Genomic DNA, 15,920 nt, shown 5'->3' with positions numbered 1-15,920 from the left:
AAATAAATTAACTAATTAAAAAAAATACTGATTATATTGAAAATGTGTAAGATATAGTACATTTTTATTTAAAAAAAAGTTAATGCACCAAACTGTGGTCTTGACTTGCAGTTATACTGTAGTTATTTGAATCCTCTTTGAGGTGGTCTCATAACTGTTGACTTATGTGCTGACTGTAATTTAATTTAATCTGACTGTAGAGTTAGGGCGATCTGCAAACGCTTCAGTTTTTTTTGAATATGGAGCAGATCTTTTCATCTCCTGTGTCAATGAAGTACATGCTGTCATCTGTCCTTTTAGACTCAAGATCACAGACAGTGATTATAGTGCAAAAGATACAGTTCAATACAAATAGTGCATTATAACTGGTCTATTGAAAATTGTGCCAATCTGTTTTTGAAAGAGGATGAAATATTACTGAAATTTTGTACCTTCATTGAGTCTTAATACCATAAACATTAAGGGAAGGGGGAAAATGGTCTTCGCATATCTAAAGATTTGAGAGATTGTGGGGATAAATTTAAGCTAGCCTATCCAGCATGTAACTTTAGGGTTTGGGTTGGCCACTTGTTTATACCTTGTTTGATTTTACTGTGCGTTGAAGCCATTGGAAAGTACAATTGGGTGTGGTATGAAACGGTGTCCAAGCTGGCCATTTCCCATCAGGGTGGTTAGGCTAACCACCACATGCCCCTCCCTCCTCCTAACCACCCGATTTAATCGGATTTTATCATCCGTTGTACAATTATAGAGGGTATATTGATCAGGTCAATATAAGAATACTTTATATGTGCCGGTTTGCATTCCTTTTGTTTCCCATTAATATTCTGTTCTGATTCCATACAGTGCTGATGAGTTGTATGCTTTAGTAGTGTAGCCCAAGCATCACTACATCAACAAATGCATTAGATTTTGATAGCATGAATAAAAAGATGTGGTTATTTTTAATGTGAAGTGCTTCTCCTTGTAAATCCACTTTTTTTTATCAAATTCAGGAAATGTTAAAGTTATAAAGGTTATTTTTATGCTAAGGATGTATATGGCTTACAGCTACATTCATAATGAATTATAGTTGGAATCAACAGTGCCTGATCTAATTTACTGGGAATAATATCTGTGGGAGGCTGGCAGATGATATTTACATATGCATTTGTCTGTGGTAACAAAAAATAATAGTTTGTTCATTTAAATGTTACCTACTGAAATTATGAAACTTTGCTAATGCCAAACGGTTATAGCTCAAGTTAATTAGCCATACTGCTCACAGAACTCGCTTTAATCAATCTTATTAGTAAAGCCTAGTTTGGAACAAACTTCTTTTGATTTGAGAACATTTGGATTTTACTGTTTTAATTGGAAACTTGCAACATTTTAAACGCAAGTTTTTTTTGTGGATGTATTGATGTGAATCTTTAGTTATTCAGTTGTAATTCCTTTGTATAAGTGTTGTGGTCAAGTGAGTAAGGGTCGAAGGGTTTCCCTCTTATCCCTCTCCTTGTTTGACCACAGCAGGTTCAATTCTTAAAGTGAATGTATTGGCCAGTTCCGTATTACTTACTTGCTATGATCAAAACGAGAACCAATCGGACTGGTTTTCTTGAGTTTAACAGAGAAAGAGGTTAACTCACCAAACCAGTCATCTACCTCTTTAAACTAAAAGCATCAGGACCACTGAATTCAGCTAGAAGCCAGCTTGTCTTTCAAAAATGCCTTTTTAAAAAAAAAAAATGAATTCAGATCTCCAGTCAGTGGATTAAAGAAAATTATCAGTCAACAAAGCACGTTGACATAAGTGTCTGATTGTTCTGAATATTTTTGCACTCTTTGTTCAAATATATATTTAAAATAACCATTTTATGTTTTAGCCTTGCTGTCTCCACCAAACATTGGACTTCGACGCAGTGGTCAGATAGAAGGTGTTCGCCAAATGCATAATAATGCCCCGAGGAGTCAGATGGCGACAGAGAGAGACCTGATGGCTTGGAGCAGAAGGGTTGTCGTCATGGAGCTTCCATCTGGTATTAGCAGGTAGAGATAAATTAGGTATTTTCAACACTAAATGTACTCCAGATTTTCCCTGTATGAGAACAATTACTTCAATGTAAACACTTTAAGATGTTTCGACAAACTTAAGGCACATAGAATATACATCTTTTTCTCTTTTTTTATAACGAGAAGAAATTGAGAGTATATTTCTATTTAATTTTAGCCTATGCTGTTCACCAGCAGAGATGTGCACTTCCGTTTCATTGCTACTGGAAATTATACAAGGGTAATATCTAGGAGTCAAACTGTCATTTGTGGATTTCAAGGCCATATCTATTTAATACTGAAATAGGGCTTTTCACTCAAAAGTACCTGAGATTCAATATGTAAGAGACCAGTTGATAATACAAGTCCTCTCTCAGTCTGACTTCAGCACTCTTGAGCCTTCATGACGCTATTTGCTAGATCTGGGTTGTCCAAACTTTTCGGGCGGAGGGCCGTATTAGGATATTTGATCAGCCTGGGGGGGCTGGTGAGCAAATTTCGTAAGATAAAGGCATTGAAAATGTAATTGTGCCAATAAAAACAACAAATGTGCATTTTTGTGAAGAGGCTTTAAATGAGAAGAGTAATTTATTGACCTACTTTCCTGTCCCTATATTGAAAACTGATTTATTGACATACCTAGCATTGTTTTTGCTTGCATAAGTAGTCAATTCCCCCCCCCCCCCCCCAACCCCAGCCATCTCTCTCTGTGGTTTTCCGATGGGCTTTTTAAAAAAAGTAGGAAAACCCCAAATCTGTCAAAGTTGGGAAGTGCAACTCAGCGCGATGCTTTTAGAAAGGCTGCTCTGCAAGAAGACAAAGGGAAAGTTCCCATTTCTAGTCACAGAGCCCTGCGAGGACGAGGAACAGCCTTAGTACAGTTTACACCTGCGGGCCGAATGGAAACCTTTGGCAGGTCGAATACTGGCCCGCGGGCCATAAGTTGGACAACCCTGTGCTAGATCATCGTCATCATTCTTGAAATGGAAAGATTCTCCATATATAATGCACATACCCCTTTGAATCATGCCTGCGCATTTCAGGATTAATATAGCTGTATTTTTATTTGTATTGTGGCTACTTGAATACAGAGGTCAAGATTTTACTTCTGGGAAAGGATTGATAAATTGCCAGAATGAATGTGCCATTATGGGACCACTTTGTGGTGTCAACACTCAAACCATTTTAATGTGGTGGTCCTCAAATTCTCCTTGGCATCCTGAAGGTGCTTGAATTGGATAGTCATTTTTTTTTCTTTGAAGCTAGGGGACAGTCCATGTTACGTAACCACTTTTAAATTCTGTATTTATCAGGATTCAGTTTTATTTTCCTTGACACATGACCCACGCAAGTTTAGGACAGCATAATAAATATGTACATAAACGTTTTTAGGAAGTAATAACGAATATTCACGAAAAAGTTGTCTGTTTTCAGGTTTCAGGAGGAACTGAGACTAGGTAAAGGTGATGGAGAAATTAACTTGTACACAACTGAGAAAAAACGTAAACCACTGCAACCAACACAGAAGGTAAACAGAAAAAATGTGCTTTTTGTGCAAAGTTCTGCCAACAATGTTCAGTGTTATCAGTGCCCTCCTATTTATTTATGTCATCTTGTTTGCAGTGTTGTTGGATTTGACTTTGAAAATTTCAGCTGTAACTGAAAATTCTTTTTGTACTGTGATCTTAAGTAACAAATGAATGATGAAACTCTATGCATTTTCAGTTGTGACTTTAAGGAGGCCCAGTGACAGTTGAAAGAATTAAAAATTTTAACATTCAAAGTTTGAGAATTTACTGGAGCAGCAAATTGCATTTCTTGCCACAAATTGAGCAAATACTTGCCACACATTGGTAGGAGGAATATACCTAAGTGTATCTTTTCTGGAGAACCAGCATAAGTACAGTAAATAGAATTGCCTCCTTGTGCTGCAAATTTTATGATTTTTGACATTGAGAATGGGCTGTTCTTACAGACATTTAAAATGTTTTAGTAATGGAAAAAAATGTAAAGTAGCATATATGGGAAAGAGAAAGGATTGGATATTTTTGTATTTAAATTTACAGCTTTTATACTTCTGGTGTTTTGTTTCTTGTTTTAGTAAAAAGTGGAATGCGAGAGTTAACAAACTAAACTCACCACAGAAAGTTAAATCTTGTCCATTTCAGTCTAAGTTTTCTCTTACCGATGCAATAAGTCTCAATCATTGATAGCCAACTTCTCTTATGCTGAAAGTTAATGACTAAAAATGTGGAGTCTCATTCCTTCAGGATTTAATTGTTGGACTTTTTAAAATTGTAATTTTTAAACTTTTTTTTGTGTTCTCAATCTAATCTTTCTTTCCCTGTCTTTCTGTACCTGATTTAACACTGAATTCATCCACTCCAATTTACACTTCCTTTTCAGTCCTTGCCCTGTTATGAAAAGTGAGAATTATGGTCCAGTTAGGCGAACATCTGTTTTCAACAAATTGCTAGTCTATATTTAAGATAGGGTGACTGAACACTTTGAAAATTTTCAGCTGATCAGAGAGCGGCAGAATGGATTTGGAAAGGGTACGTCATGCCTGATGAGCCTGATTAAAATTTTGAAGAGATGACTAAAGTAGTGGACAGGGGAATGTCTATGGATTTTATTTATATGGACTTATAGAGGGCATTTGATTAAGTCCCTTATAAGAGACTGTTAATTAAATTTGCAGCTCATGGAATCGAAGGCAAAACTATTGACCTGGTTAGAAAATTGAGCAACAGTAAACAAAGAGTAGGGATAATGGGTGGGTACTCTAATTGGCAGGATATGACTAGTTGTGTTCAGCAAGGATCTGTGTTGGAACCTCAACAGTTCACCATATTAACTACTTAGATGATGTGGCAGGGAGCCACAAATCCAAATTTGCCAATGACACAAAGATGGGCGATATTATAAGCAGTGTAGGTAGAAGTCTAAAATTACAGAAATTGATAGGTTAAGAGAGCAAAAATCTGGCAAATAAATATAAGTAAATATGAGGGCATCCACTTTGGACCTAAAAGGATAGAACAGGGTACTTTCTAAATGGTGAAAAGCTAAAAATGCTGGAGGACCAAAGAGACTTGGAGGACCAGGTATATAGATTATTACAATGTCATGAACAGGTACAGAAGATAATCAAAAGGCTAAAGGAATGCTAGCCATTAGCTCTAGAGGGCTAGAATACAAGGAACTAGAAGTCTGCTTCAGCTGTACAAAACCCTGGCTAGACCACACCTGGAAGACTGCGAGAAGTTCTGGGGACACAGCTTAGAATATATTGGCCTTGGAGAGATTGAAGTGCAGATTTACCAGAATGATACCTGGACCCCAACGGTTAAATTACAAGAAGAGATTACACAAACTAAGGTTCTATTCCTAGAATTTAGAAGGTTGGAGGATGATTGGATCAGAGCTTTTAGATATAAAGGGGAACAGGTAGGGTAGATAGAGAGAAAGTGGGCTGAATTCTGCCACAAATCCTGCCGTCGAGGCTGAAAGCGGGAGGTGACACCGCGTCGGTGGGTGTGGGACCTGGGGTGATATACTACCCATGACGGCCAATTAATAGGCACGTCACCAAGAGCTGCTGGCCCGCAGTGCCACTGCTAACAGTGGCCATTGCTGAGGCTGTAGTTCCAGGAAGAGGGCGCTTCAATGGCATGGAGTTGAGGTAGGCTGGGAACTGATACTGGGCTGCTGCAATCGGGTGGTTGGTGGTTATAGAGCACCGACAGCATCGTTGCTGCGAGGGTGCCCATTGCTGCTGGGGATCCCATCCATGAGCCATCAAGTGCCCATTTGGGTGCTGGCTGTAGCTTAGTTGGTAGCATTCCCACCTCTGAATCACAGGCTTCTTTGTTCAAGTCTGAATTCAAGGCTTGAGCATAAAAATCATGGCTGACACTGTTGGAGGTGCTGTCTTTCGGATGAGATGTTAATCGAGCCCAATCTGTCTGCTTAGGTGGATATAAAAGACCTCATGGCATGATACCGCCCTCTGGCGCGCGTTGCCCCTCCCCTGCGCTCTTGTTCAATTTTTCTCTTGCGTGCGCCCTCTGCCCGCCCTCCCTATGCCTGTCCGCCACCCGTATGTCCCACTTGCCCTCCCTCCCCCGTGATTTCTCCCCCCCCTCCTCCCCGCCCCGCGCCACCCCCTCCCCGCGCCTCCCCGTCCCGTGCCTCCCCCTCCCCTGTTTCCGTTGATTGGTGAGTCTAGGACTGGGGTATAGTCTTCCAAAATTAAAGCCAAACCTTTCAGGAATGAAATTAAGAAATGCATCTACATACAAAGGGTGGTACAGATTTGGCACACTATTCCACAAATGGTAATTGTTGCTATATGAATTGCTAACTTTAAATCTGAGTGTTCTTTTTGTTAACGAAATTTATTCAGGGATATGGGACAACGGTGTGGGTATATGGAGTTAGGTTGCCAATCAGCCATGATCTCTGAATGGTGGAACAAACTCGAGGGGCTAAATGGCCTACTGTTCCTATGTTCACAATCCTTCAGTCTGTTTGGCTAAGGAATTGAACAGTTGCTTGCCTTGTTCGCTCTGATTCCAGATGCCAGGTTTCCCTCACTACCATGTTATCAGTTGACACTTTCAGCAACTGTACACATGAAAGAATTGACTTAGTCAAATGGTGGAAAAACACTCCGACTGTCCCTTTGAAGAATTTAACATGATACTGGAGATACTTGAGGCATGTGATTTCCTCACCCCCAGTAACTCGAGTGCCTCTTATGGAAGCAGACTTTTTTTTTACTGTAGACCACAGTTCTGTTCTCGATACAGCAAGAAAAAAGGTAGCCACTTTAAAATCTTTTTCTCACATGCTTATTTGTGGTAAGAAAGAAAGTGCGCCATTATGCACAGCTTTTGTGATATTCACGTGTCTTACTGGGTTTCAACATTTTGAAGTCCCTGTCAAATTTGAATATTAAACAATTATTTTTCATATTTCATGTTCATTAAGAAAACCTTGCACATACTGAACATCATATATGTAAATACGTCTCTCTCTTGTTCAACATTTAATTTATGCTGGCTCCTGAATTAAAGGTAGGTACATCTTTGCCCAGGGATTTTTCCAGTGGCAGAAAGTCATGAAAATGATCCGAATTGTCTTCTGGCATTGCAAAATTTCCAAAAATGAGTACTTTGTCCCAAGTAAGCTTGTGAGTTAACTGAAAGGAAACCTCACAGGCTATGTTGACTTAGTTGATGCTTGAGAAGTCCTTAGGTATTTAGTCTGGGGTCTGGATCTTGGAAGGGGGTGGGAGTGTTGTCTGAGCTAATCAGATTTCTAACTACATGTGAGCAGATTTCTGAATTATTCCTTTGTTGATGTAGGAGCATGTTACTTCTGCTGCTGTATACTAATAAACAATTGCTTTCTGCAGTGAGCCTGTTTTCCTTTGAGTAGTTTACACTTCCTTTTCAGAAGTTAGAACAAATGGCACACATGCCAATGCATTTTCAGGAGGGCTGTCTGGGAACGTGTCAATGTTTGCAGAGGGCTGACTGTACAGAAAAGTTTGAAAAGCACTAGTGCGGACACATTTGGAATTCAGCTTAAGGAATTTAATGTTAGATGAAGAATTTAGTACAGTCCAAGTTGGAAACCTTTACTTATTCATGTTTGGCATGAGTTCAAGGTTTGGGAAGGTGTTGGGATCTTTCAGAATTTGATCTCTTCTGGATTTCCACATCTGATACTGTAATAGTATAGCCTGTATTGAAGCTCCCTTTTGAGCTATGATTGGTACTTCTTCAGATTTTCCTAACTACCTTACTGACTGTGAACCACAGGCACTGATTTCTCTTCATCTCCATCCTCACTTCAACGTGCACTGCAAACTGAGATTTTTTTTCCTTTCATGCAATAATGTTGTACGTTCAGCTACAGGTCACATGAACTCCTGTTCTGAGCAGGATTAATGTCATCTGTCAAAGCCAGTGTTGTGAACACCACCTTTAAATAAAAGTGTTGATTCACTGTGCTGAATGAAATGACCTTTCTGACTCTTAAATGGCTCTGGGGCCTTATGAGACCTTGAGCCTAGTGAGGAGGAAATGAGAAGTCATGACTTCGAGATGACTACAAAGCTGGTATAAATGTGTGAATCTTTTTCTTTTAAAAAGAGTCTCACAATTCTTTGTTACTTTGATCTATGGAATTGCCCCTCCCTACCTCAGTAATCTCCTCCTGCCCTACAATTCTCTGGGATATCTAAGCTCTTCTAATTCTGGCCTCTTGATCATCTCAATTTTTAATTGCTACTACCTACTTCTTTGACTAAGTCTGCCTTATTGTCTCCTTGTGTAGCTCGATGTCATATTTTGTTTTATAATGCCTCTATGAAGTGCCTTGAGACGTTTTATTATATTAAAGGCCTTGCATAAATACAATTGGTTGAGTATCAAGGAGAAAATAGAGCAGGGTTTGAGAGTTGGGAGCTGGTGGGTGGTGAAGATAGATCATTGTAACTGGCTAGGAATAATTAGATGTCTGGGTGGGTGGGGTGTGGGAGTGGATAATACTCCTGTGAAGGGCCTTGGGATGGTTTACAATGTTAAAGATGCTATATTAATGCAATTTGTTGTGGATGCACATATGCAGGTGTGAGCGAGATGCCAGCTTCAAGAAATTTTAAAAATTAAGTAAGTTTTTTTTGAGAAATTTGTCCCAGTGAGGTAGCATTAGTGGCCAATAATAGACTAGATGCTGACCATTTGTATCAAAGAAACACATAGATCAAATGCAACTGAGTGCAGGCTGGGTGTACCACAGACCAAAAACAAGCCAAGACACAGTTGCATGTGGAGCATGGGCTGCGAGCCAGAGGCCAATGAGAACAGCCAGCAACAAATTAGGTGAAATGCCAAGTCAGACTTGGGTAACGGGAGCCTCAGCGGGTGACGACCTGTGGGGAAGAAAGCATCGCATAATAGTGCCCTTGATGGCCCACAACAATTAGTGTTCTCATGAAAAAAAATTATTTCAAGTCAGTACAATATTTGCCTGAAACAGGAGAGCAAAGGGTGGAAAAAAATGAGGCTTCAGAGTCGATCCATTACTGGAATTGCACAGTATGACATTAAAAAAAAATTAACTAAAATGTTGCAGAAACTCAATATTAGTCAATGCTGTTATAGCAAGGTTTGGATGCCGTTAACTTTTAAACTGCATGTGAAATGTTTACAGATGACTGCATACTGATTTTAATATTATGCTAGTTGATCTCATGGGGGTTCAACATGGAATCAAGTCCAGTGTAGTCTTTAGGTGAAGCAGGGGATACTTGGAGCAGGGTTCCCACATGTAATACACTCTACATTTTAAAGTCATACATTGTCATATTTATATTTGCATTATAATATCTACTTTTTATAATTGAAACTAGCTTTGCAATGCCAGTCACATAGTAATTGCACCTTGCTAGTGGTGTGCAGGCGTATTTCAACTGCAGGAGGGAATAATCACAGTTTAAATGTGCAGTTTGCATTTTAAATGTCGACATTGGAATTTATTGGGAGAACAGTTTTGGGAAGTATGTGCAAATACAAGGATTTTAATATATTAAATAGGCAAAAACATATTCACATTTTAGCACTAGTATAGTGTTAAAACTGGTCTTTTTTATGTTCAAATTGTCGAGGTGAAATAAAGGACTTATTGAATCCTTGACATTCTTTCGTTTAGCTGTGATTCTTAACCCAGTTACGAAAAAGGCTGAGTTTGCTGACAACAAACCACTAGGTGGCACAGTACTGGCACATGTGCAAATGCAGCCTCGTCCACTGAGATATCACTGTCTGCGACATCTCAGGCAGCTGCCAGTAATAAAATGGCGCTGCTCAATTTGTCACAAAAAGCAAACGCAGCCTTAAACCCAAATCCCCACAGTGGCTGCAATCGCCACCTCCATCCCATCCCCAACAGTACCCTGCTCCATCCTGCTATCGCGCTTCTCTTCGCTGCTCCCTCCCACGCCCGTATTCTCGCCGCTCGCTCCCCGCCTAGCCGCTTCTCCCTCCTCGGCCACTCCCCCTCTTGCCGCTGCCTTCCCTCAGCCACTCGCTCCTGCCCTTGCCGCTTCCCCACTCCTCGGCCACTTGCTCCCCACCTTGCTGCTTTGGTCGCTCGCTCCCTGTTTCAACCTCCCTCCCCCCGACCCCCCCCCCCCCCCCCCCCCGCACACCTGTTCCCTCTTTTTGGCCACTGACTCCCACGTTGCCCCGTCACCCCTTGGCCACTCGCTTCCCACCTTGCCACATCAGCGGCTGGTTCCCTGCCCCCTTGCCCCTTCTTCGGGTGGTGCGGTGGGTAGCGATCGGCTGACGGGGGAAGTGACGAGGCCAGGACAGAGCGGCCGAGGGGAGTTTGTGGGGTGGGGGGGGTGGTGAGTGCAAGGGTGGGAGCGAATGGCTGAGGGGAGAAGCGTGAGGCCTGCAGCTAACGGCGGGGGGTTGCGGGGGAAGCGGCGAGGATGGAAGCGAGTGACTGGCTGTGGGGAGAGCGGGGACGTGGGAAGCGAGGGGCGGGGGACAAGTGGTGAGGGAAGGTAGCGACGCGGCGGGGAGTGAGTGACCGAGGGGGGGAAGCAGCGAGGGCAAGTGGCTGAGGAAAGGCAGTGGCGATTGAAGCGGGGTTGGCGGGAGGGTGCGGGGTATTGTTAGGGGGAAGGGATGGCTACTATTGAGGGGTGATGTCATTGCGTTACGACATCAGCGGTGCATGCGCACATTCGTGCTGGCAAATGTTCGCACGCACTGCTGACGTCCGCGATCACTCTGCGCATGCTCTGCGTTGTCAGGAGTCACTTTATACTGCAAAAGCAAAGCAAATGAGTCGTATGGTAATCCTGGAAGTTGCACATCCCAGCATTTCATTATGAACCAAGATAGTGACATTGCTCAGCATTTGAAATTTCTGGTATTGATATCTAGCAACAGCTTGTTTAGGTGACTGTGGCTGGAGATTTGAGGATATTTATGGCACATTAATTATTATGCCATAATGTAATGGGAACTTTATTCATTACTTTGTAGACCGATAGTCAGGATTATTTTCAACGCTCAGGGAGGCGGACTCAACGCCGTAATCAACATTTCTACCAGACACGGTCAACTGTAGAACGTCGTAATTGCAATATTCGTCGGATGGAAGAACCGAATAATTCGTCAGAGGTCAGTAACTATGGACTTTAATTTGACTATTGTAAATCCTGTGCTAACTACTCTTGCTCCGCTTAAAGAATCGTAGAATCTTACACCACAGAAGGAGGCTATTTGTCCCATTATGTCTATGCTAGCTTTTTGAAAGAGCGATCCAATTCAACCCACCTCCATGCTTTTTCCCCATAGTCTTGCAAATCTTTCCTTATGTATTTATTCATTTCTCTTCTGAAAGTTACCTTGATTTGACCTGCTTTGCAGGTTTTCCAGTGACCGACCTGATTTCCCAGGAAAACCTGGCTACTGAAGGAAGGCAAGGACAGCTTTAGGGAGAAGATAAGTGTCTTTAAAGCACTGCTTGTGGGCCAGGAAGAGCAGGGTTACTTCCTCCAGCCTCCCACCCCGCCCCATGCCCCCCAGGTCGTGAATTTTACCTACTTGCTTCTGTGGCCTACTTCGGAGTCCTGTGCGCCTGACTGGAAGCCAAGCCTGTCACTCAAGCAGACTTCAATATAGTGAACCTATCAAGCACAAAAAGTGCACACTGTGGAGTTGAAACTCCACAGCATGTGGGCAAGCCTGTCTGAATCTCTCCCCCTCCTGTCTATTCTACTTAACCTTCCCCTGTTAATGTCCAGGCTGTGATCTCTAGTTTTCTCACCACCAACGTTAGGCCAGCTGACCTGCCGTTAAGTGGCTTATATCTCTCCCCTTTTTTGAACAGCTATGTAGCAGTTGTAACCCTTCAAGTCTTCTGGCACTATTTCTGTATCCTCAGAGTACTGAAAGATTTTTGCCAAAGCCTCCGCTATTTCCATCCATCCTTCTATCAGCAACCTAGGATGCATCCCATCAGGACTGGGTGACTTTTCTACTTTGAGCCCTGCCAGCTGTTGAAGTGCCTTTATCTGTTTCTATCCTATCCATTATCTCTGCTGCTTCCTCCTTTACTGTGATATTGGCAGCACTCTTTAGTGAAGTCCATTGAAAAATACTCATTGAGTGCAAAAGTAAATTGCTGTGGATGCTGGAAATCTGAAATAAAAGCAGAAAATGCTCAAAGACATCAGCCTGAAATGTTAACTGGTCTTGTCTCCACAGATGTTGCCAGGTCTGCTGAATATTCCAGCATTTTCTGTTTTTTACTCATTTAGTACCTCGACCATGCCCTTTACCGCGACAAGATTATTTCCTTTTTTTGGGTCCCTGATCAGCCACAGCCACTCTTTGACAATCCTTTTACTCTTTTAAATGTATATAAAATGCTTAATGTTCCCTTTTATGTTACCTGCTAATCTTATCTCATGCAATCTCTTTGCACCCCACCCCCCCACCTCCCCTATATTTTTTCATTTTTCTTCTGCTCTTTCTGTATTCTGCTTGGCTCTCGACTATTATGAAACTGACATTTATTATGTGGCAGATGTGCATCTTGTAGTAATTTCAAGTTACTGTGCAATTAGTGCAGCCACAATATAAACAGGTAATTGGAGAATCTTGGCCACAAAGGAAGGAAGAAAGCTTGCATTTATATAACACCTTTCACTGACCACTAGGCGTGCCAAAGCGCTTTACAGCTAATGATTAAAGTGTAGTCCTTGATGTAATGGAGGAAACGGGGCAGCCAATTTACACATAGCAAGATCCCACTCATGGCAAAGTGATAATGATCAGATAATCTGTTTTTGTGATGTTGATTAAAGGATAGCTATTGGCCAGGACAACGGGGATAACTCCCTTGCTCTTATTTGACATTCACCTGAGAGGGCAGACAGGGCCTCAGTTTAATGACTCACCCAAAAGATAGCACTTCCGACGGTGCAGCACTCCCTCAGTACTGCACTGGAGTGTCGGCCTTGATTTTTTGCTCAAGTCCTGGAATGGGATTTGAGCCCTCAACCTTCTGATTCAGGCGAGAGTGCTACCAACTGTGCCATAGCTGACACAAGCTATCCATCAGAGAGGTCTACAACCAGTGACCTGCCCCCTTCTGAAAACTCTTAAACACAGCTGTCAGTCAACCCCACAAGTTCAGATGATCCTTTGATCTGTCGTGTTATCACGAGAACATCACTGCAATCAAGCTTATTTACAGAATCTGATCTGAAGCCTTGAAATTAACTTGAAACAAAAAACAATAGATGACTGCGTCTCCCATTACGATCTGAAGTCATCAGCCAGACATCAATATTGAATGGATAGTTTGAGTTGATGGCATTTCTGTTGAGAAATGTGTGTAACCTTTGGTGTTTAATCTCTAACATAGGAAAAGGAGTAGGCCATGGAGCTTGTTTTACCATTCAGTTAGATCATGGATGATTTGTACCGTAACTCCCTCTACCCATCTTGGTTCTGTAACCCTTGTCTAACAGAAATCTATCAATCTCATTTTTGAACTTTTCAATTGACCTAACTTCAGCTTTTTTTTGCGGCTGGGTAGATAGAAAAGTGTTTCAGATTTCCACCATCCTTCATATAAAGATGTGCTTCTGGACATCGCCCTAAATGACCTGTATCTAATTTTAAGGTTATGATGTTTCTTGCAACGCAAAATACATGTTTAAAAAATTCAGTACAGGCAAAAGTCTTTTTGGCTCTAGGTGGCTTCATATCGTCTATGACTGGGGCAAAAATCAAGATCTTAAGACAAGCTAGTAGCCTTTATGCATCTTGGGCTTAAAAACCATTGCATCACAGGTGGCGAGCAAAAGCTCTGGTATTTGGTACTTAAAGGTTATTTGGACTTTGTTCAAAGTTATTTTTATTGGCCGGTTTAATGAAGATGGTATCTGGTGGCATTTTATCTTATTTTAGGACTTCACCTTTCCCTTGCTCCAACTCCAAATAAATGACATATCGTTTAATGGAAATAACCACTAGTATATTGTCTTTTTCAATACTTTGCTTCTTATGGCAAGCAGGAAATGGAGACAATAGATGGAAGTGACGGGTCTTCTGATGAGGCTGAAGAAGAGTGGCAGAGTGAGAGCAGTTCTAGGTAGGAGGCCTTAGATTTGAATTCTGTCATTGGACTGTAAATAGTAACTTGAATTTATGTACACAATTGAACTGGCCTGTACTGTATGTTACACCCATCGTCATGTACCACCCCTACAACCAGACAGGAGGACTGACATAATAAAATAAGAAATAGGATTAGGAGTAGGCCATTCCTCCCCTCGAATCTGCTCCTCCATTCAATATAATCGATTTAAGACCTCAGCTACACCTTCCTGCATGATTCCCGCAGTACCCAACAATCTGTCAATCTCTGTCTTGAATATACTCGACAACTGAGCATCCACAGCTGTCTGCAGTAGAGAATTCCTTGAGTGAATTCCTTGAGTGAAGACATTTCTTCCCATCTCAGTCCTAAAGACTAACCTCTTATTCTGAGACTGTGACCCCTAGTTCTAGACTCCTCTTTACCCTATCAAACTGCTTAATTTTGTATGTTTCAATGACATCACTTCTCATTCTTCAAACTTGAAGGAATATGGAGCTAGTCTACTCAATCTCTCCTCATAGGGCAATCCCCTCATCCCAGGAATCAGTCTAGTGAGCCTACATTGTACTCTGTCTAAGGCAAGTATCTCCTTCCTTAAGTAGGAGACCAAAACAGTACACAGTAATAAAGATGTGGTCTCACCAAGGCCCTGTATAATTACAGTAAGACTTCTTTACTCTTATACCAATCTCTTTGTAATATAGGCTAACATACCATTTGTTTTTGCTGTACCTGCATGTTAACTTTGTGATTGGTGTACAAGGGCACCCAGGTCCCTCTGAATACCAACATTTCCCAGTCTTTCTCAATTTAAAAACTATTCTGCTTTTCTATTCGTCCCATCAAAATAGATAACTTCACATTTCTCCACATTATATTCCATCTGCCATATTCTTGTCCACCCAGTTAACCTGTCTAAATCCTTTTGCAGCCCCATTTGTGCCATCATCACAGCTTATTTTCCTGCCTTACTTTGTATTATCAGCAAACTTGAATATATTACACTTGGGCTCCTCCTGTAAGTCATTGATAAAGATTGTAAGTAGCTGAAGCCCAAGCATTGGTCCTTGTACCCCACTAGTTACAATCTGCAAACCCGAATGAGACTCATTTATTCCTAGTCTCCGCTTTTTGTCCGTTAACCAAACCTCAATCTGTGCTAATATTTTACCCACAATCCCTTGAGCCTGATATTGTGTAATAACTTCTGGTGTGGCAACTGATTGAATGCTTTTGAAAATCTAAATTCACTGGCTCTCCCTTACCCACCCATCCTTAAAAAACTCAGATTTATTACACACAATTTCGCTTTCATCATTTTGACTTCTAAGTGCCTTGGGACATTTTTAATATGTTAAAGGAATGCAAGTAGTTGTTGTTATCACATCTCTAAAACTATATTCTAGCATTTTCCCTACTATTGATGTTGGCTATCTGGCCTCTAGTTCCCTGTTTTCTCTCTCCCTCCTTTCTTGAATAACAAGGTTACTTTTTTTAATTCAATCTTGGGATGTGAGTGTCATTGGCAAGGCCAGCATTTATTGCCCATCCCTAATTGCCCTTGGCAAGGTGGTGGTGAGTTGCCTTCTTGAACCTCTGCAGTCCATGTGGTATAGGTACACCCACAGTGCTGTTAGGAAGAGAGTTCCAGGATTTTGACCCAGCGACAGTGACGCAACAAA

The 15,920-nt window shown here is 41.4% G+C and overlaps 1 protein-coding gene across 7 annotated transcripts in view; it reads left to right on the top strand.

Annotated features, from left to right (window-relative positions):
• The window catches only part of brwd3 (bromodomain and WD repeat domain containing 3), a 114,893-nt gene that overhangs the window by 34,832 nt on the left and 64,141 nt on the right, over positions 1-15,920 (top strand). For 6 of the 7 annotated variants that reach the window (XR_010976479.1, XM_068047768.1, XM_068047767.1 and 3 more), the window contains exons 19-22: positions 1,866-2,028; positions 3,466-3,559; positions 11,106-11,243; positions 14,153-14,229. Coding sequence is in view for 6 of the 7 variants with exons in the window: in XM_068047768.1 (XP_067903869.1) it covers positions 1,866-2,028; positions 3,466-3,559; positions 11,106-11,243; positions 14,153-14,229 (472 nt within the window). In the remaining variant the exon portion in view is untranslated. The remainder of the gene's footprint in view (positions 1-1,865; positions 2,029-3,465; positions 3,560-11,105; positions 11,244-14,152; positions 14,230-15,920) is intronic. The other variant, XM_068047772.1, reaches the window with a different exon arrangement.

The sequence above is a fragment of the Heterodontus francisci genome, chromosome 15 (assembly GCF_036365525.1).
Source record: "Heterodontus francisci isolate sHetFra1 chromosome 15, sHetFra1.hap1, whole genome shotgun sequence".
Classification (NCBI taxonomy): domain Eukaryota; kingdom Metazoa; phylum Chordata; class Chondrichthyes; order Heterodontiformes; family Heterodontidae; genus Heterodontus; species Heterodontus francisci.
The sequence above is the reverse complement of the archived record's forward strand: the minus strand, read 5'-3'. Positions and strand labels throughout refer to the sequence as shown.